The sequence below is a fragment of the Equus quagga genome, chromosome 5, assembly GCF_021613505.1.
Source record: "Equus quagga isolate Etosha38 chromosome 5, UCLA_HA_Equagga_1.0, whole genome shotgun sequence".
In the NCBI taxonomy this organism is placed as follows: Eukaryota; Metazoa; Chordata; class Mammalia; order Perissodactyla; family Equidae; genus Equus; species Equus quagga.
Genome location: NC_060271.1, coordinates 115442733 through 115465453, shown reverse-complemented (window position 1 = coordinate 115465453; position 22721 = coordinate 115442733). Strand labels below are relative to the sequence as shown.

Below are 22721 nucleotides of genomic sequence, written 5' to 3'. Positions count from 1 at the left end.
CTCTTTAACTTTTACCTTTTCACTTTTTGATTGACATTAGGAAGAAAGCCTCTGTTGACAGTTCAGTGTCTTTAATAACTCAGGAGAGTTTGTCCTGAGCGTGTCTTGGTTGTTTGCAGTTGTGGGTAGGGCATGTGGAGTGGTGTGGTTTAGATTAAGGTGGGATTAGCAGAACCCAGAGGTCTATGGAACCCTTGTTGTAGAAAACATTCTAAATGGGATCTCCAAGTCTGGAGGATTTCCTCTGTCTAAGTATAGCATCATGATGATTTATGGGAAGTTATTAAAATGTCCTCAGAGTCGCAAGATTCCTTTTCTTACTGTGAAGTCCCAATTCATTTGTTCAATAAAGTGTTATGAATGAGTACATATGTAAGCATTTATGTGTTTAGTTAGTCTTTAACGTATTCCTAGTTTGAAAATTCTCCTTTGTTTTACCTATCCCTTTTTCGGTAAAGGGCTAGATAGTAAATATTTTAGGCTTTTTATGGTCTGTGTTGCAACTACTTGCTTCTGCAGTTGTGGCATGAAAGTAGCCATAGAGAATATGTAAATGAATGCATGTGGCTGTGTTCCAATAAAACTTTATTTACCAAAACAGATGGTGAGTTTGATTTGGCCTGTGGGCCATAGTTTGCTGGTCCCTGACCTAAACCCTACTACCTCACTGTAGTTGTCATGGCAAATATACAAGAGGTTTAACAGGAGATTGTATTGATACTTACTTTTGCTAATGTAGTTATTTGCCTTTAATTGCTTTTAAGTATAGTTTAGTTTGTGATGGTTGGAAAACCCATGATAACATCAGTCCATTTTATAATGAAATTTCATTGTACTAAGAATATAATTGGTTAACCGGATTGTAATATGAAGATTTTATTCCATTGTGAAATGGTGCATCTGGTGGGTTGGTTTAAATCTCATAAATGGCTAAGAAATCTCCTCTGCCAACTCCCCCTCAAAAACTCAGCCTGTCTCCTTTTACATTATAAGAGCTAAATTTAAAGTTTTAGTTAATACGCTTGTGATGTTTAATTGCAGATGTGGATGCCACTTGCAGTGACTTTAATTTTGGAACAGCTCTGCATATTGCCGCATATAACTTGTGCGCAGGTACTGTGAAATGCTTATTGGAGCTTGGAGCAAATCCTGCGTTTAGGGTAAGTGGTTAAATTAAAAGTGAAAAATATTGAAAGAATTAAAATGTCTAACATTATCTCCCAGTAAAGAGAATTTGGATGTTGCTGTGGAACTCTTATATGAGCAAAGAATTTATGATTTTGTGCCCTGTATAAAAGGTAATGATGATAAACTTTATCTCAAATAAATTTAAAGCATAGCAGTGACTTTCAGTCTCCTTATTTTGTTAAGCTCTACAAAACTCATTTCATTCAGCAAAGTAAAAAGCTCCTTAAAGTGTCATCATCTTTGAGTTTAAGCATCTTTCATTTGGGCTTTTGATATATTTATAAAAAGTTAGCTGTTAAATAAAAATGCATCTATTAAAGTTGTATTTCTGTATTAAATGATATTTTAAATTCTTTTGGAAAGAAATTTTATTCCAGGCAATTTAAAAAATTGCATATTTAAGAATGGAGTAAACCTTTAAAAATCAAATTAAAGGAAACATTTATTTTTTCATGTTAATGTCACTGATTAACAAAGTTAACACTCAGGGTGGAATTTCATAATCTTTAAATCCTTTGGTGTTTTATTGTCTTCACAGAAGCGGCTTCCAGTGTTCTTTTCCCTTGTGTTAATGACAGTGACTGGCTCTGGCAGGGTTATTAGCTGGGTCTCTGCCTTCCCGTGAAGGGGCCGAATGGGCAGTCTTCCTGCCCGTTTTCCTCTCGTCTCCCCGCCTTCTTGTTTCCCCTCTCCTCCCTACTTGTTTGCCACTTTTCTTTCTGTTTAACCCCATCAATTAGTTAGTTAACCTCACCCTTCCTCCTTCCTTCTCTCCTTCCTTCATACCCTATTGTTTATTGGGCACTGGGAGAATACAGCAATAAATAAGATGAAAGTTGTCCTCGAGGAGACTAATCTGCAGGGGATGATGGACAAGTAAGCCGTCAGTTTTACTGTAGTGTGTTAAGTTCGGTGTGTTACAATACGGGGTCAGGCGGTGTCTACACAGAGCACCATGGGGTCACATAGGAGGGGCGTCTGTTCTAGCCTTAGGAAGGCTTCCTGGCACAAGTGACATTGAGTGCTTAAACATAGTTAAGAATTGACCAGACAGAGGAGGGAGGTGAGAAAAGCAGTTTAGGTGGAGAGAGTAGCCTGCACAAGGGCCAGGAGATGATAATTTAGTTTGGCTGCTATGTGAAGGTGGTATGTGTCTGCTTTTGCTAGTACAACCGTTGACACAGCCCCATTGGTGGAGAGAATATTTTGAATATAGTAAGGTGTAGTAAGGTACATCATTGAGGTAAATTACCAATTCAGGCCATAAACAATTAATTATAGATTACCATATTTTGAATGTTAATACTTAAAAAAAAAAAAAGTGGTCACATGTGGTCAGCAGTAGCCCATGGATACTACTCTGATAACCACTATTTTAGAAGAAAATAGAATTCTATAATTAATCATGAACAAGCCTTCTTATGTTAGCATATCATCGTTATTTTTTTATTATTTAGTGTTTTTTTTAACAAAAGTTTTAGTTGCTAAATTTTATAGGAATTGACAGAAGTGTGTGACTTATTCTAGAAAAGTGAGGACTTAAAATCTGAAGTAAAATATTTATTGTAAATACTGCTTACAATTTATCAGTACAGATTTTTTTAAAACAATTTTTCCCTCTCTCTCCTTTTATCCATAGTACATATTAGTGTTGTACATATCTTCCTTATGTTTTGTATTTTTTCTTTGAAATCTGGGATTAAAATAGTTCACCATCATCTCAGAAATTTGATAACATGTCTTCCTACTGTATTTGGACTTAGGGCCAAACCAATTTGGATTTTAAAACAAAAAATGTGAGGTACGTACTTGCAAACTAAGTGTGTTCTAACAGCCCCATTCTTTTAACCATATGGATCATTTGAAGATAATTATTGCGAGAAGAAAAGGGAGAATAGTTTCTCAGCCAAAAGAATCTTGATTTATTATATTAAAGAGATTATAATCTAGAAACTTCCTCATGAAATCTGAGTTTTTTGGTTAGGGAACGTAGAGGAAAGATAAGTTGTTTGAGGGGAGGATAGCGTGGAGGAGAAAGGCTGGGAGTCTGGAGGGTCCTAGATATGGACTATAATGTCATCTCTGCCAGTCATCGTGTAAATGGCTTTGAGCGAGTCATTAATCTCTAATGCCTAATTTTCCTAATTGGCAAACTGGAAATGTTAGTAATATTTTACTTGTTTAGTTGGTGATTGTCTCTCCTACTGCAATATAAATTCTTAATGGACAAGGATTTTTAGCTGTTTTATTCACAAGCTTTTTCTTGATGTGAGAACCAAATGAGATAATTTATATGATAGGGTTTTGATTAATAAACACCATGCAAATGTGAGCGGGCATACAACTGACCGTTTTATCTTGTTGCAGGATAAATCTGAGGATACAGCCTCTCCTTTCTAGTGAGAACAGGGCTGTTTTCTTAATTATAGCCCAAATTTTAGAAGTATCAAAACTCTAGTTTCTGTTCCTGAAATCTGAGTCACTCCGTGAGTGGGCAGGATGGGTCGAGGTCACAGAGCTGAGGTGGCGGCTGTGGGCTGGTGGAGAGGGGCTCAGATCTGGAGCGGGGGAGCCAGTCAGTCCTGTGACTTCTGTCTCTCACTTGCCTTCTCTAAACCTGTGCAGCCAGGCATGCTGTGCCTCATGGCGGCCTTAGCACTTGCTCTTTTCCAGGTGTGGCATGCATTTCCCTACCAGCTAACCTGCGTGGTACCCCCTCATCTCCTTCAGGCCTCTTTGTCAATGCATTTTAGCAGTGAGGCCTCCCCTGACCCACTGCATGAACAGCCACCTCTGTCCAAGGGTCCCCTATTCCCTTTCCCTGGGTTGTTTTTTCTCTCTTCACTTTTTCCCATTAATATACCATATATTTTACTTGTTTGAGTCTTTGTAGTCTGTCTCTCCCGCCAGAATGTGTGCTCTTCGAGGGCAGGGCTTTTGTTTTCTTCCCTGTGGTACCTTTAGCACTGAGAATGGTCTCTGGCGTATAGCAGATGTTAAATGTGTTTGAATAAAGAAGTGGTGAATGAACGTAACTTTTTACATTTAAAACATCCAAGAACAACTTTGCATGACTGTGTGGAGCTCTAAGTAGGTGTGCATTGCAGTTTTCCTCTTCTCTTTGTTTGCAGAATGACAAAGGACAGGTCCCTGCTGATGTTGTCCCAGACCCAGTCGAAATGCCGTTAGAAATGGCCGATGCCGCAGCAACCGCTAAAGAAATCAAGCAGATGCTGTTGGATGCGGTGCCTCTGCCGTGTGATGTCTCGAAGCCCGCACTGCCAAATTATGATCGTGTTACCAGCAAGACAATGCTTACGTCCCTTGGCCTGAAGTTGGGGGATCGTGTTGTTATTGCAGGACAGAAGGTATCGTAAGTAACTACAGTCTCTAAAGCTCTGTCCCAGGTCGTTATGTCCGCGGCCTGTGCGCCAAGGGTGCAAGCAGTGTGGGCAGAGTTTTGAGTTCTTTTTAAAAAAATTCAATACATATGTAGAAAGATACTCAATAGAAAATGTGAAACTTAGCTGCACATTTACTTTAAAGTATGATTTAAGAATGTAAACTATTTGAACTTAATAACGAAGACGAAGACATCTTTATTGGAATGGGAAAAGAACAGGGAGAGCTGTTGGGTGCATTTAGCGGGTGAGCTGAGAAATCGTCTGGCCTGGAGGCTTTTCCTTGCAGCCGCCCTGCCATCCTCATGGTGTTTCTCCCATTGCTACCACCTCACAGAAATAAATGGAGCAAAGAAGAGACTCGCCATTCAGGGGCGTTTGGCTTTGAGATCCCACAAATAGAGAAATCTTAGGTCTTATTTTAACCTGATAATAAAAACGGATGTGGAGAAGAGGGCTCCCCACAGACACCTCTTTTCCTTCAAAGCCTCGGTGTCCTATGGCGCTCACTTGTTGCTTTCTCCCTCTTTTAATACCTCATATGGGAGGGGTGTTTCTCTCTCTCTCTCTCTCTCTTTTTTTTTAATTTTGGGGTTAATAGGGGGCTCACTGTGGAGAATGGAACAGAGAATTCCTGCTTGGGTATTCAGTTTCCTAACATAGTTAAATCTAAATATTTGGGTGGGCTTGTGGGAAAGGTGATGCAGGTTTCTCAGAAAACACTGAAATCCAGCAGTTTGATTTACTGAGAAAATTACTTTTAAAAGGGAAGTAAGCTACAAACTATTACGTTGAGAATGACATTTACCAACTTCCAAAAGCATACATTCATAGGACTTTTGTTAGTTTTTCGTTGTCCTAACTGTGGAGCTAAAATATCAAGAAGTCAGGAATGCATAGCATTTTTGTTTTTTTATTTAGGATTAATATTCAGCTTCTTTGGTATTCCTACCCTGTGTCTGAGAATGGACTTTTAGAAGAGTTATTCTGTTGCTTCATTTTACTTTTTATTTGGGATAATTTTGAGCTATATAAAAGCAGCGGCACAGGATGAATATGCATGTACCAGTCAGCTGGGTTTAACGTGACGGTCTCCTGGCCAGGCTCGTTACATTTATGCTTCTCTCAGTCTGTTGCTCATCTTTTCATTGTCTTGGGAGTGTCTGTCAAAGAGCAGAAGTTTTAAATTTTGATGAGGTCCATTTTATCACCTTTTTCTTTTACGAATTATATGTTTAGTATATCTAAGAAATTTTCTATGTTTTCTTCTATAAGTTTATAGTTTTAGGTTTTACATTTAGCTTTATATCTAATTTTGAGTTACATTTTATATAGTGTACTAGGTATAGATAGAGTTTGTTTCTCTCTCGCTCTCTCTTGAATTGCCCTCTCACCTTGGTTGGTTGACCATACATGTGTGGGTATGTTTCTGGATTCTCTTCTGCTCTGTTGATCTCATGGTTACCCTTTCTTCAATACTGTCCTGTCGAGATTGCTGTAGCTTTGTAGTAAGTCTTGCAATCAGATGTTTCAGGCCTTCAACTTTTTTTCTTTTCTCTTTTTTTTAGTTCCTTTGCTTTACCATGTACATTTTAGAATCGGCTGATAGATTTTTATTAAAAAATCCTGCTGGGATTTTAAATAGAGTTGTTTTAAACATAGATGAGTTGAGGAAAATTGACATCTTAAAATATTGAGCCTTTCAATTACAAACATAACATCTCTCTCTATTTAATAGGTCTTTGATTTATTTCATTAGAGGTTTGTTGTTTTAAGCATGTAGATGTTGCACAAACTTTGTTAGATTCGTGCCTAAGTTTTTCATGATCTTTGGTGCTATTGTAAATGGTGGTGTGTTTGAAATTTCATTTTCCAGTTGTTCATTGCTAGAATAGAGAAATAAAATTGATATTTGTATATTGACCTGTATCCTTTAACCTTGCTATATTTATTAGTTCTATTGGGCTTTTTTTGTGTGGTTTCTTTGAGATATCCTATGTGAACAATCATGTTGTCCGCGAATAGTGACAGTTTTAATTCTTTCTAATCTGTATATCTTTTATTTATTTTTCTTTCCTTATTTCATTGCCTGGGACTTTCAGTATATTGATGGATAGCAATGGAAAGAGCCAACATCCTTGCCCTGTTCCCAGTCGTAAGGGAAAAGCACTGTCTTTCATCATTTAGTGTGTTAATTGTTAGCTGTAGGTTTTGTATAGAGGTCTTTTATTAAGTTGAGGAAGTTTCCATCTATTCTTAGTTTGCTGAGAGGTTTTTTTAAAAATTATTATTATCATGAAAGGATGTTGAAATTTGCTCAGGGTTTTTCTGCATATGTCCAGAGAACAAGGTCCTCCTTGCCCTTTAGTCTGTGGATATGATGAACTTTGTTGACTAATTCTCAAATGTTGACCTAGCTTTGCATTCTCATGGTAAACCTCACTTGGTTATGATGTTTTATCCTTTCTGTGTATCACTGGATTTGATTTGCTATCATTTGGTTGAGGATTCTTGTGTCTGTGTACATTTGGGATATTGGTCTACAGTTTTCTTTTCTTGTAATATCTTTGTCTGGTTTTGGTGTCAAGGTAATGCTGGCTTCATAAAATGAGTTGGTAATTGGTCCCTCCACTTTCATATTCTAGAAGAGTTTGTATAGAACTGATAGTATTTTTTCCTTAAATTCTTTGGTGAAATTCACGAGGGAGGCCATCTGGGTCTGCAGGTTTTCTTTTTTGAAGATTTTTCGCTACAAATTCAGGTGTGAGCTTTGACAATTTTTGCCTTTCCAGGAATTGGAACATTTCATGTCATTTGTTACATTTATAGGCTTAGAGTTATTCATAGTATTTTCTTACTATTCTTTATGTGATTGACAGAATTTAATGATGTCTCTCTTTCATTCGTGATGTTTGTAATTTGTATCTTTTTTTTTCTTTGACCTCCAGCTACAAGTTTGTTTTATTTATCTTTCCAAAGAACCAACTTTTGGTTTCGTTGATTTGCTCTGTTGTTTTTCTGTTCTTAATTTCTTATCTTTATTACTTCCTTCCTTTTGCTTGCCAAATTTGAGTCTTCACTTTCTAGTTATTAAGGTGGAAGTTTGTATCGTTGATTTGAGACCTTTTTTAATGTAAGCATTTTAGTGCTATAAATATCTAAGCACTGCTTTTGCAGCACCTCACAAATTTTGATATATTGTGTTATCATTTTCATTCAATTCAAAATATTTTCTTATTTCCCTTATGCTTTTCTCTTTCACCATGGGTTATTTAGGAATATGTTGTTTAATTTCCAAATATTTGGAGTTTTTCCATATATCTTTCTGTTAGTGAATTTCGGTTTAATTGCATTATGGTCTGAGAACTATTTTGTATGATTTCTATTCTTTTGCATTTGTATTCTGCCGTTTTGGGTGGAGTGTTTTACAAATGTCACTTAGGTCAAGTTGGCTTACAGCTAGTGTCAGCTTTCAGTTTTTCTGTACCCTTACTATTTTTTGCCTCCTTGGCCTATTGATTACAGAGAGTTGTGTTGAAGTCTCCACCTGTAATTGTGGTTTTGTCTATTTCTCTTTTCAGTTTTATCAGTTCCTGTTCTACTTGAAGCTCAGTTGTTAGGTGTGTACAGATTTAGGATTCTTATGTCTTCTTGGTGAACTGACTCTTTTTTATCATTATTTAATGTCTCTTTATATTTAATGTCATTAATATTCGTTGTTCTGATGTCTACTTTGAGAGAATGGTTTTTAAAAACTTCCATGGTAAAGTTTCAAGAGTAGCATGCTTAGAATTACTAGTAATACTCAAAAGTATTCTGATTTATATTTTTTTTTAGGTTGGAACATTAAGATTTTGTGGAACAACTGAATTTGCAAGTGGGCAGTGGGCTGGCATTGAGTTGGATGAACCAGAAGGAAAAAACAATGGAAGTGTTGGAAAAGTCCAGTACTTTAAATGTGCTCCCAAATATGGTAAGGTAGATACTATCTAACTTAATGGGAATTAATTTAAAATAATCAAATTTTACACTTTCCTTGTTTTTAAATAGAACTTTCCCCCTGGTTACTTACGTGCTAAATGAAGGGGCTACCCTTTTTTTACTGTAAGCAGTAGAGTGATTGGGAGGAGGTGTCTCGCTAGGAGTACACCCTGCTCTGTAGACCTCCCTAAATCCTCCTCATGGTGGGATCATAACTGAGGGGGGGATTTTATTATCAAGGTGCTACAGAGCTCTGGAGGGTGAAAAACTTGAAAAATTGGAAAAGCAAGTGAGGCCAACTTCATTACTGTACTCCTCAGTTGGGATGCTTCTTTCTCTTTCTGACAAAGGTTTGTTTAATTAAATTCATGTTCTCTCTCTGTGTCTCTTACGGATGGACACACACACACACACACACACACACACACTGACACATTGATTTCAATTTGCTTTTGTCACTTACTATGTTGTGAATATTTTCCCTGGGTTGCACGGTATTTCATCTTCTAGCTTGACAGGGAGGCAGTGGGGTACAATGCTGAGGAGTGTGCACTGTGGACTTGGACTGCTCAGGTGTGAATCAGCTGCCCTACCTACCAGCTATTTGACCTTTCTCTTCTTTGCCTTGGTTTGTCTTTGATACAGTGGGGATAACAATACCTCAGGAATTTATATGAGGACTATAAATGTGTTGATAAATACATAAAGCACCTAGAATAGTGCATGGTTCCCTGTAAGCACTCAAAAAATATTAGCTATTTGCTAGCTCTGATAAATTTGTCAAAATTACCAGTTTCCTTTTATCATACCCTTAAGAGGGAGTTGGTCTGTTATTAAAGATTTTTTTTGTTTATAAAAAATACTCATTGTATAAGATTTGAAAGCATAAAAAAGAAGAAAATAAAATCACCTGTATATTCTTTCTGTTTAAATTTTTTCACAAAATTTGGATTATATATATCGTTATATATTTTGCATTTTTACTTGACATCCTATTGTAATTTCACCAAATCTTTAAATATTGTTTGAAAAATATGATTTTTAATGGCTTCATTTCCTTTAATTTTTCTAGTTTGATGGGTGAAAATTTCTATGTTTGAATTCAAATTTCTTTGTGGTGAAATGAAACATTTAAAATGTTTTGTTGTAGTAGATGGACTCTGTGTTCTCTTGGCAATTGCCAAGAAATAGTTGTTCATATTATTTATCCATTAAAAAGGTGGGATATTAGTGGTTTTTAAAAAACTGATAAGAGTTTCAAAAAATACCAATATGTATTTAAGATGTGAAGCTTTATATTTATTGCAAATATTTTGCCCAGTTTGTCATTTGCCTTTGAACTTCATTTACAATGTTTTGGACATATAGGTTTATGTAGTTAAAAGACTTTTCATTTAGGGGCTGGCCCCGTGGCCGAGTGGTTAAGTTCGCGCGCTCCGCTGCAGGCGGCCCAGTGTTTCGTTGGTTCGAATCCTGGGCGCGGACATGGCACTGCTCATCAGACCACGCTGAGGCAGCGTCCCACATGCCACAACTAGAAGGACCCACAACGAAATATACAACTATGTACCGGGGGGCTTTGGGGAGAAAAAGGAGAAAAATAAAATCTTTAAAAAAAAAAAAAAAAAAAAAGACTTTTCATTTATAATTTCCTACATTGCTTTTATGCTTAGAAAGAGAATTCTTCCTAATTTAAGGATCAGTTATGTTATGTATTTTATTTTTTTGAATCTTTCAATTTTTTATACTACATTACTTAATCCACTTGGAATTTATTTGGTTGGTTGTGAGAGATTAAGAATTTAATTTTAATTTTCCTCTATTAGCTAATTTTGGCAGCTGTCAAGCAGACTAAAGGCAAGATCAAAAACCGTTAGCAACATACAAGGCAGCTGTAAATCAGATTTGTGAGAAATGCTTAGATTGTAACAGAATGCATGTGGCCTCCCCAAATCTCATCATCCTAAGGAGAGGCATTCCTGATTGGGATAAAGCTGGATACCCAAGAACCTTGTCCCTGTCCCCCGTATATACTTAAAGGCAAGTTGGGGGCAAGCATCATGTGGTGGATGATGTGAAAATGGGCTTCGCGTTCCTGCTGAGCCAGCTCGGTTCTGAGCCCGGGCATTGCTAAACTGCTTGAGGCTGGAGGGGGCAGGAGAGGTGGACATCCCCTGACTAAGCAGAAGCCAAAGATTTATGTCTTCTCAGCAATGGTTTTTTCCCTCTCTCTTTCTAAATCTATCATTTTCCCTTTGGCTTGTTGTATTTCCTTTATTATAAATTAAATTCTTATAAATGCTAGTCTGTTTCAGGATTGTTTTGCTCCATTGATCTTTAATTCTAGCATATATTAGATTTTTTAAAATTGTAGAAATTTTGTAATTTTTTAAGACTTTTTTTCAGGATAGTTTTGGGTCCACAGCAAAATTGAGAGGAAGGTACAGAGGTTTCCCATATACCCGCTGCTCCCACACGTGCATAGCCTTCCATGTTGTCAACATCCCTTCACCAGAAGGTACATTTTTTACAATTGATGAACCTACACTGACACATCATAGTTACTCAAAGTTCATAGTTTACCGTAGGGTTCACTCTTCGTGTTGTACATTCTGTGGGTTTAGACAAACGTGTAATGAGATGTATCCATCATTATAGTATTGTACAGGATATTTTTACTGCCCTAAAAATCCTTCATGCTTTGCCTATTCATCCTTCCTTTCCCCCCTCAATCCCTGGCAACCACTGATCTTGTAACTGTCTCCATAGTTTTGCCTTTTCCAGAATGTCGTATCATTGGAATCCTACAGTGTGTCTGTAGCCTTTTCACTACTAAGTTTCATTACTAAGTTGGCCTCTTTCACTTGGTAATATGCATATAAGTTTCCTCCATGTCCTTTTAGCACCGAGTACTATGTCATTGTCTAGCTACACCACAGTTTGTTTATCCATTCACCTACTGGAAGATATCTCAGGTCCTGCCAAGTTTGGCAATTATGAAAATTTCATAATGAATTTTAATATTGTAGTAGAGTTTTTATGTCTTTCAGTAATTACCAAAGTAACTACATGTACCTAGTTTAGTAAGTCCAACTGTATTGTAAGGTTTATTAATAACAACAACTCAACCCTCCCCTGGCTTGTCCTTACCTGACCCCGAGTCCTGCTCTTTAGAGGCAAGAACTTTTTCCAACCCCTTTAGCTTTATCTTCTGATATTAATATCCATATTTGTAAATAATATATTTATATGGATCTTTCTTGATTTTTCCAATTTTAGACATCTATTGACTTCGTACTATGAAGAGAAAGATTTGGTGCTCTTACTATTCTAAGTCAGTTTTTTTCTTTGTTTTGGTGGAACTCATCCTTCAGTAGATTTTTGACAAAGGACTCGTGGGAGGTAAATTTTTTGAGACCTTCCATTTAAAAAATATGTTTATTTCTCCCCTCATACTTCTTGTGATAGTTTGGTGGGATAAGGAATGTTAGATTGGGATTCATATTCTCTCAGTTTTTTGAAGGTAATACTCTATTAATGCAGTTTGGCAAACTTTCTGTAAATGGCCAGGTAGTAAGTATTTTAGGCTTTATGGGCCATACAGTCTCTTGTTGCAGCCATTCAGCTCTCCAGTTGTAGTGAAGAAGCAGCCACAGACAGTATGTAAACAGGTGGGCGTGGCTGTGTTCCAGTAGAGCTTCGGAAAAATAGCCGGTTGGCAGGATGTGGCTCCCGGCCATAGTTTGCCAACTGCTATCTTGAGCTTCCAATGTTGCTGTTTAGAAGTTTCAGAGTCTTTCTGTCTTCTGTCTTTGACCTTTCCCCTTCTCTGCAAAACCTTCTTTGGAAGCTGTTAGTATTTTTTCTCCTTCTTGTCATTTTCTTTAGAGTTTATACCATTTTTATTCCTTACTAATATTCTAGAAGAGTTTTGGGAGGAATTGGAGTTAAACAAAATGGGCCATGTTTATCTGGAAATTTATTACTCTTCTATTTTAAAATAATTCTTCCTTATGTGTTTATTTTTAGTTAAGCCATACAGTTATATGTCCCATCAGTACTGGATACGTGGATACAATGAAAAATCCCGTCAGTACTGGATTAGCATGAGTTACTGAGCAGGAAGGTTGCCTGTGTGCTGCACACACTCTGGGCTTCGATTATATCCAGTCATTGCTTTAAATTTAGTTTTAGTTTTCCCAAATGACTTAGTTAATTTAAAAAACAAGAAGAATTGAGAATTATATAGGTGAGGTTTTCTATGCTATAGAAATCTTTTAAAGCCATAGAAGTAAATATTTAATCCTTTTTTTAAAAAGAAACAAATATGTTTTATGATGTGGAAATTTTCTATTAAGACCTTGAAGGAAAAACCACATAATTTTCCTCAAATTAAGAAAAAAAATCATTCATTGAACATTATTATGACATTAATGACACAAATAAATTTGAAAAGTAATTTATAGTCTTTCATAAATATGTTTTAGTTTTCAATTTTTTAGTCTTTCCTACATCCACACATACGGTTTTCACAGATATTATCATAATGTAATCAAATATATAAGTTTTATTTTCTTGATTTTTCATATTTTTCTTATTCTATGTAATCTTTATTGTTTGACTTATTAATGATGATGTAATAGTTCATAGATATAGTAAATTCATTGATCCTATTGCCAAATAATTGTTTTCTCCTACTTATGAATAATATTGCAGTGATGACATATTCAGATATATGGCCTGTCCCTCCTTTTTGGATTATTTTCTCATGATTAATTTCCAAAAGTGTGATTGTATCATAGTAGTAAACTAGAAATTATTTTGGCTCTGGAAATCTATCTTCTCCTTATAATATGCAAATGTAACCTTATAACCTTTCTGCCCACCTCTAAATATAAATATTTCCTTATAATTAATGCTGTAAAGTGGATTAGGTCAGAATTTTTAACTTCCAATAAGACTATGCAAATTTATATTCCCAGAGTATAAAATAATATTTTTCTTCCAACCCTTGGCAACACTGAGTGTAATCATCATCAAGGTCGTGTGTGTGCATGCGTGCGTGCGTGTGTGTGTGTGTGTATTTGGCAAGGAAAAGAATTTAGAGAAAAGAATAAAAGTCAGGGAAAATCTGATAGGCAGGAGACAGGAGAGAGAACATTGTGCATAGTCAAAAGCAGTGGGAAAATCAGGATAAAGTATTGCCGAATCCAAGGGAGGAAAGAATTTCAAGATTAGCAGGAGAGTAGTATAGTTGGCACCTGTTAGTTATTAACAAAGCACTCACTTTTTGTAGAGTCCTGAGCATTTCTGCAAACTTATTTTAAAACAATTTGTTTTTAATACATTACATTTTAGTCATAATGTGTCTTTGTTAGGTTGTTAACACTCAATGGAAGAGTGTAACATACAATTATGGCTTTATTTTGTCTTTTAAAATGTCTTAGTGAGATAATCTTGGTGTTTATAGTCCATATTTACGATCTCTAATGTCTTTGCCTACTCATTTATACTGAATATTGTATTGCCAGGATGAACTTTTTTAATGGAATTTTATACTTTCAGTGGCAGCAAATAGGCCCCCCCCCCCCCCCCCCCCCCCCGCTCCCCTGTCCCTACATTGCTCCCCCCTAACACCCTGTGGTTTCTGATTGTCAGGAGCTGAGGGCTAGGCCTTTTGGGAAGATTCTATTTCATACTCAAAAGGATCTTTTATATCCCTACGGTGTGTAAGGCACCGTGATTGTTAGGTGCAGTGGGGCAATGCAGAGGGGAGTAACATTGAATTTTGTCTTCTAAAGATATACAGTCTGGAAGACAGAGACAACATGGACATAAAAAGCTATTGTGTGGGAAAAATATGTCTTAAAAAAGATACAGATAAAGTGATACAGAAGAATACTTTCTATACTATATAGTGCACTATTATTTGCCGATAGCTTAGTCAGAAATAATTATAATGGCAAACTGTTACCTTTACTCCTTTCTCTTTTCTCTGAATTTCTCTTCATAACCAATTATGTATCTTTTATGTGATTCTTAAATTATTGTGCATGTTGTTAGTCTTGACAACTAGATTGTAAGCTCTTTGAGGGCAGGTGCTGTGTCTTTTTTTCTGTCTCTCACTACAGGCCACATAGTTGGCTCTAAAAAAGAACTTAAAAATTTATATCACCAAATAACAGTACTTACCCCTTTATTTGAAATTCTTTTAATGGCTTAACACTAAAATTCTACATTCTCCCTTAGGTATTTTTGCACCTCTTTCAAAGATAAGTAAAGCAAAAGATCGCAGGAGGAATATAGTACACACTCCTGCAAAAGCTGTGCCTTTCATCAGGTCCCAGAAAATTGATGTCGCTCACGTAACGTCGAAAGTAAATACTGGTAGGTCAAACCAGAACATTAAATATCTTGAGCATTTTTATTTATTTGTGGAATGCCTCATATTTAGATTGTTTCGCACTTTTTTGTTAGCGAATTGTGAAACCTGAATTCAATGAAATCTGCGTCTTGTTTTAAACCTCAGTCATGGTTTATGCTTTTTAGCACCTGACCAGAATATTTCGGATTTGTTCTTTCCTACTACCTCTGTACTTTTATCACCCCCTAATCTCACCTTTTGAGGCTAGATTTTATACTTCCAATAAATCTTTATACAACTCAGCTAGCTTTATATTTCTCACTTGTTCAAGAATTTTAGTGACTTTTTAATCAGAAAACACCCTGACTCTTGAAAGCAGCAGAGTCCTTGCTCTGTTTGATGGAGTCTCTTCCTGCGTCCGTGGTTGGACTGTGTTTGTCACATCTCACTGCCTTTTGTGTACATTGTTCTCCCTCTGTCCTTCATGCTTTGTCTCATGCTATTTCTCTGGGTGCAGGAATTTGACGTCTGCCTTTTGAGGTCCTAGCCATTCTTTACCTCCTTTTTCAGATCTTGTTTCTCCTTGAAAATTTCCCTGATGACCCCAGTTCACTTTGATCTCTTTCATTCCCTAACTTCATACACACTTTTATCCATACCACCCACTTGTTCCTTGTTATCTTGGATTTTGTCCTCTGATTGCTTTATTTGTACAGAGCTTTTATTCCCTCAGCAAAATCTTAAACTTTAAGTGGACTGTGAGAGTATTTTATACTTTCGTATTCACTGCAGTACATAAAATAAAATAGGTGCTTGATAAATATTTGCTAACTCATCAATAACTGAAGCGGAAGGGCTTTCTACCATGATTGAAGGGTTTTGTCCCAGAGTTTACTTGGCTTTTCTTCTCTGTTCCGTTGGGCTGTTTGAATATCCCTGTGTCAATACTGCACTTCGTAATTACTGTAGTTTTTAAAAAAGAAATCTGATATTGAGTAGAGGAAATTCTCCTACCTTATTCTCGAATAGTGTCTTGCTTGTTTGGGCCCTTGCAAATCACATTTCCATATACGGTTTTGAATAAGCTGTTGAGTTTCTTTTAAAAAAAAATTTGTCAAAGTTTTAGTTGGTATTGCATTTAAACCTTAAATCAATTTGGGAAGAACTGATATCTTTATAATATTCAGCGCTTTAATTATGAGCTTTGGCTCTCTCTATTTAATTAGTTCCTTTAAAAATATCTCAATAACATTTTATAATTTTCTCTATAGACGTTTGTACCTGTTTTGTTAGATCTGTTTCTAGATACTTTGTACTTTTTGATGATGTCATAAATGGTATCCTTTAAACCTGAAACCCAGAAGTACACAGCAGACATGGAAAGAAAGCTCAAAGAAAAACCCTCTATTTCTGGTCTGAGGAGTAGAAAAGGGGCTGCCCACTAGACAGAAAGAGGAGGGAATCCCGATTGCATTTTTCTCCCTTTGGCTCTTTTCCACCCCAGTCCCTAGCAATCCTGCATGGTGTGACAGCAGCAGAGGATGGCCAGATACCTAAAACTCCAGAGGAGGGGAACTCTGTCTCTGACCAGAGAAATTGTGGTCCCAAGGACATGGATGGAATCCTCGTTAGTCTTTTTCCTTTTTCCTCACCACTTGCTCCAGAGACAGAGTCAGAGTCTCAGGAGATTGTATGGCAGAGCAGGGAAGCTAAAGCCCAGGCACTCTACCCAGAATACCAGGAAGGGGTGCCCCTGGGAACAGGAAGTGTTAGGGAGACCACGGAGAGGAGGGAGCTCAAGAAAGTGATCTCAAAAAACTTCTGCGCTTACTCCCAAGCTGTGTGTGCATGAATCTGACCCCAGGCTTTGGTCTCCTGAGTAGACCACTGCACGGGTCCCAGGCTGAGTACTGAGTGGCACAACACACGAGAAAGGTCCCAAAAAGGCTTTGGCAACTGAACTGACATTGGACCCACAGTGCACAGATGGTGGATAGGAACTTCCAGCCTGCGCTTAACTGGGTGGACCTCAAAACAAAACAATCAACATTCTCCAAAGGATTTGAACAAGACCTAGAGTCCTGGCACATAATATTCAAAATGTACAGGATACAATCCAAAATGGCTGAAAATATGAAAAACCAGCAACATCTCAACATCTCTCAAGGAAAAAGACAAAGAATGCCAACCTCGAGATGACATAGACATCTATCAGATAAAGACTGTAAAGAATATATTGTAACTATGTTCTAAGAATTAAGGGTGAACACCCTTGAAACAAATGGAAAAAAGTTTCAGCAGAGGAATGAAGATACAAAAAAGAAACAAATGACGTGTGTGCACGCGCACACACACACACACACAAATGAGCACAAGTAAAACTGGAGTAATCTAAGATGAGTGGATGGCATCAGCGTCAGTATCTTGGTTGTGATGTTATACTATCGGTTTGTAAAATGTCATCTTTGGGGAAAACTGGGCAAAATGTAGAACACATCTCCCTGTACTGTTTTTTTACAACTGTGTGTGAAGCTCTAGTTATCTCAATAAAAGATTCAAATACAAAGAGAACCAAAGGAGTATTTTAGAACTGAAAAACAAAAAATTCTCTCTGTGGTTTGCCTTCACAAAGTCTCTCTTGTCCGTGCTCCATTCAGTTGCTGCTGTTGGGGTTCTGGCCCTCATCCTGGGCCTCCTGTAACAAACTTCTAACCGGTGTAAACCTCCAGTCTCTTCTCCTCGAGTTTCCTTCTAAACTTTGCTGTCAGGGTAATGTTATTCACCTACAACTCTGTTCACGCCAGTCTTCCTTTTTAAAGCCCATCAGAGCCTCATTCTTTACAGAAGAGTTACAGTTCCTTAGCTGGCACTGTCACCCTCAGAGTTTGCTGTGACCTATATGCAGGTTACTTATCCTACATCTCAAAAGTGCTCTCTATTCCAGCCAAGCTCCTCATCCTCTGATCCTGTCTTTAAGACATGTCTTTCCTTTTGTCCATCCAGAATGCCTACCCTCCGTTCTTTCTGACCACACCTCCAATATTCTCTGGAAGAAATCTGCCCTGTCCCTCAAGACCCGTCTCAGAACGTGATCTTCTTGATGAGCCATTAATTTGTCTTCGTGGCCGTGATTATAGTCTCCTCTTTCTGTGCTAGTGCTTGTATACCAGTGTCCGCAGATTTTAGTTATCCGTGTCCATGTCTTTCTACCACACGGAACTGAAAAGTTCTCCTTTGGGACTCGGACCGTGGTTGGTTCATGTTTGTGATGCTCAGAGTGCCGAGCACAGTTTTTTACCCAAAATACTTAATTCTGAGTAGAAGTAGAAGGGATGCTTGATGGAATTTAAAACTGAGTGTAGCCCATTAGGTTTCTTATTTAAATAATTTGGTTCTGTAGAATTGAAACAGAAGTCTTCATGAGGTAGAGTATTATTGATGAGCTTTTTCTATTTCAAAATGAGTTTTTTGTGGGAGTGGGTGTGGTGACAATGGGGTAGTCATTTTCAGAATGTCAGAATTCGGTGGCAGAGAGTACAGGATTTCTTATTCTCTGACTCTCACTTACATGAATAGTTGCCACAATGACTGGCGAAATTTTTTACCGAAAATTCGCTCTCTGAATAGAAAATCTTCTGTAACGAATTGGTGTGCATACACCAGGGAAATTGTGTGAGTTGTTTGCAAGTGCCAGCAAGCCTGCAGCAGACGTGTCTCAGCTGTGCTAGGTTTGCTTTACCTGCTCGCATTGTGCAGACACGCTGATGAGCACACTCAGCGTCAAACCACTAGGTAACTATGTTTTAAAAGGTTTATATTATCTAGAATTCCTTAGTGGATTGTTAAATGAGTTTGAAAGATACTTTAGTGATATTTGGGGAAATTGATTGGGGTTTTCAGATGGGCTGGGCATGCATGCTTTTCTTTCCCCTTTAAATAATGAAATATTGGCCCCTGCCATCTGTGAATTTGTTATTCAACATGTTTTCAGAAGTGGCTAAGATGTAGATAATGAGGGATGTCTGTGCTTTAAAAAGCAAACACATTTTTATGTTTAACATTAAACAAAATTCTTTTTAGTTGAAAGCGTACTGTTTCTGTGTCCTAGGATTAATGACATCAAAAAAAGATAGTGCTTCTGGATCAACACTTTCATTGCCTCCTGGTGAAGAATCGAAAACTGTAACTGAGAAAGATGGTAATGTAATTTAGAACTCTGTTCTCAAATTTTAATTTATTGGTGGAACTTTAAAATAATATAGTGATATAGCTTATGTGCGGCTAAGTTTTCAATTTTGTAAGGGAAAAATTATTATAGTAAAAATTACCCTTGAACACCCCTTAAACAGCTCATAATAAAGTCTATACATGGCTTTTGTATAAAATCCTGTACCATGACCCTTATGTACACTTAAATCAGAGAACTACTGGATTAGATTAAAAGAGAGAGAAAAGGAAATTCCACCGTGTGGATGGCTTGATGATAATGTTTCCGGTTGCCTTTAGCTGTCAAATCACTGGGTGACTAGAACACGAGTGGGAAATTCACAGGTGTTCACGCTTCCTTCTGGTTAACGCGCAACATTTTCATGTTAAGTTTTGTTACCTTAAAACATATTAATAGCATTTTTTATATAAATAAGATGGGATTCTACTAACTCCTCTGAAGTGAGAGGTGAGAGAGAGTGGCGGTTGGAATAGGTAGTCAGTTTAAATTAATGAGGTGACAACACTCTGCTACCTAAGATTGTCATCATAGAATGTGAATTTCTAAAATACAATTGCTTGGGTCATAAAATCTTGTATGTATGAACTATGATATATTTGGATGAAACCAGGCATTTAATTCAACGCTAGATAATCCACAATTGAAGAAACTACATGGAGAGTTTCAGAAGGATTTACCTGGAAAAGCATCTCATTGGTTCACTGATTTTCCATCCGTTGATAGATTCTCTTCCTTTGCTGTTTTAGCTGCCCTGCTTGGATCCATCAGCAGCTCCTCCTCTACGTCTTCTCTGGAGCACAAGCAGAGCTGCCCCAAGAAACCGAGCGCACGTGGCCATAACAAGAAGACAATGAGCAAAAGCCCGTCTGTCTCATCTAGAGCCAGTGCTGGTATCTATGGCTTTTTCAACCAGGCTTGCTTGGTGTTTTTTATCTTGGTTTGTTTGTAAGTAGATTTGCTCTTTTTAAATGTGTAGAAGGAACCCTTCACTTCAGTTAGACTGAACTACTTGCGCTCTTCCCTGTCTCCTCCTTAGCCCTCCGCCTCCCTCCCCTTTGTAAGCATACTCTGGAGTTCTCTGCCTTTCTCCCAGTGCTCACGCCATTTTCCTTGTCTGGACTGACTTCTCCTCCCTATGTGTCTAAGGCCTCCAACCCTTCAAGGTTCACTTTAAAACTTTATGATAGATCCTCAGAAGCTCTATGGTTTATTATCTTTCTTATCTCTTTTCTAATCCAAACTTAATAACTAACATATATTGTATGCTTATTATTTCAGATACTATTCTAGGCTCTTTACATACCTTATTTCATGTAATTCTCAAAATAAACCTATGGGGTAGGTACTATTATTGCCGTCCTCATTTATTGAATGAGGGAACCAAGGCTTAGGGAGGTAAGTCCTTGGTGCATGATGGTAGTTTCTCAGTGCACAGCTGGGCTCTACCCTCGGGTCTGTGTGATGCTTTCTCTGCTGCTGTTACCGTCCCCACTCCATCCCAAGTACCTTCAGCTCTTCCTCATGCTGCAGGGTCTCCAGACCCCTCACAGCTGGCCGTGAAGAACTGAACTATTGCCTCTCAGTGTGAGCACAGTTGAAGGTCGCTCCCACAGGTGTGGTGACCATACTGTATTATTGGCCCCAGTGGAGCCCTTGGGCGGGGTCTCTCCATTTTGCTGCTTGATATAGGACTTTACATTTATTTTCATTTAATTGAATGTTAGAGGTTTCATCCCTCTGAATTTCGCTTCTTATATCTTGCATATTAGCTTTTCACATACTTTTGTGTCATCTTCATACTTAAAAAGCATGCTTTCTCTATTTTTGTCCAAGTCATCATTTAAAACTATGAGGAGAGGGTGAAAGGCTCTCCTAATAGGTTGACAATGAAAACCTGTTCTGATGTGGCTTTCTAACCAGCTGGGAGTCCTGCATGGTCTCATTCAGTCCACATTTCTTCAGTTATGTATAAGGATGTATATGAAACACTTTATCAGACTTCTTGATGAAAATCAACACGTGTTGAATTTATTGCAGTTCCCTTACCTACCTATATGGCAAACTTGTCCAGAAAGCAGGGGCCCACCTCTTCTCTGTTGTCATTGAACAGCTTTCTAGCCGGTATTTCCCTAGGACTTCTCATGTTTAATAGTGGGCCTTTCAGGGTTTAGGTTTGAATCAAGGGCGGGGGAGGGGAGTGGTTTTGTTCTATTAGGAGGAAGTCAATTTGGGGTAATTGGAACTTTATAGCAATTTCACTTTCAGATCACATTCCTGTATATTTCATTTACTCTGAGACTTGGTGGCCACTATAATTCCAGCATTTTCCTAGAACAGGGATTGGCACACTAGAGCCCATGGGCCAAATCCACCCCACCACCTGTTTTTGTAAACGAAGTTTTATTACAGCACTCCATGCCCATTTGTCTGTGTCTGCTCTTGTGCTCCAACAGCAGAGGTGAGTGGTTGTGACAGAGATGGTATAGCTTGCAAAGCCTAAAATATTTACTATCTAGCCCCTTCCTCTCTGTTCTAGCAGAGAGTGCCCGGGCAGTGCGGGTGGAGCCGATGCTTTACCAGGGATCCAGTGTGAAGTTCCCATGGCAGTAATTTTCTCAGGAGACCCTGCAAACTTCCTTTGAGTAGCTTGACTGAACATGTGAGAAACACAGCTGTCAAGGATGTGTATAATGAAAGGCGTCATATATTGAAATCTCCAACTAACTAGACTGGTTAGAATAGACAGTGACTTTTTTGGCTAATGTGCATTTTGAGGGTTTTTTTCCCTTTTGTTTTTTCTCCTGTTTTCTTGCCCTGTCCCCTTCCCCCACCAACCAATTAAACAGGTTTGAATTCCTCAGCAACTTCTATAGCGAATAACACCCGGTGCGAAGGCGAGCTCCACCTCGGAGACAGAGTGTTGGTGGTAGGCCAGAGAATTGGTACCATCAAGTTCTTTGGGACAACAAACTTTGCTCCAGGTAACTCATCGGTATAGTCTTTGCTCAATTTAAGTTCTTTAGAATACAAAAGGTTTAAACTTTTATATGTAAATAAAATTTAATTATAGAGAATTCTTGGTTAACAGTTCCTGTAGGTGGTGGCTGCGGTACATAAATGCAAAACAGTGGTTAAAACGCAGACTGTTTTTACGCAGGTTGACTATTAAGCATAAGTTTTTCTTGCCAATTGTGTTTTAAATTGTCTAATGTTAAAATTAGTTATAACTCTTCAATTTTACTCTCACTGATTGCCGAGTGTGCTACAAGACAGAGAAAACATCTTAGGATTCGATTTTTGCTAAGGATAATCTTTAAAATGAGTAGATAATGAGTTCACTGAATATAGCTTTTATCAGAGTGGGTTGGAGAGAAAAGCAAACAAAAGGGTTCGAAGGAAAATGAGAAAGCTTTTGGGTACCCGGGACCCTAAAAATGCACATTTGTGTGCGCACATATTCATACAAGTCTAGACTTAATGTTGTGTTTCCAAAAGTACTGATCTTCTTTCTTTTGCATTTTCAGTGATTGTAATTTCAAATAGAAGCCAGTTGAATGAA

General features: G+C 37.7%; 1 protein-coding gene across 8 annotated transcripts in view; it reads left to right on the top strand.

Annotated features, from left to right (window-relative positions):
- CLIP4 (CAP-Gly domain containing linker protein family member 4) overlaps nucleotides 1-22721 on the top strand; it is a 73404-nt gene that overhangs the window by 30988 nt on the left and 19695 nt on the right. For all 8 annotated transcript variants that reach the window (XM_046661110.1, XM_046661112.1, XM_046661109.1 and 5 more), the window contains 7 exons: nucleotides 1042-1160; nucleotides 4320-4556; nucleotides 8427-8562; nucleotides 14820-14957; nucleotides 19043-19132; nucleotides 19909-20052; nucleotides 22009-22143. In XM_046661110.1, the coding sequence (XP_046517066.1) occupies nucleotides 1042-1160; nucleotides 4320-4556; nucleotides 8427-8562; nucleotides 14820-14957; nucleotides 19043-19132; nucleotides 19909-20052; nucleotides 22009-22143 (999 nt within the window). The remainder of the gene's footprint in view (nucleotides 1-1041; nucleotides 1161-4319; nucleotides 4557-8426; nucleotides 8563-14819; nucleotides 14958-19042; nucleotides 19133-19908; nucleotides 20053-22008; nucleotides 22144-22721) is intronic.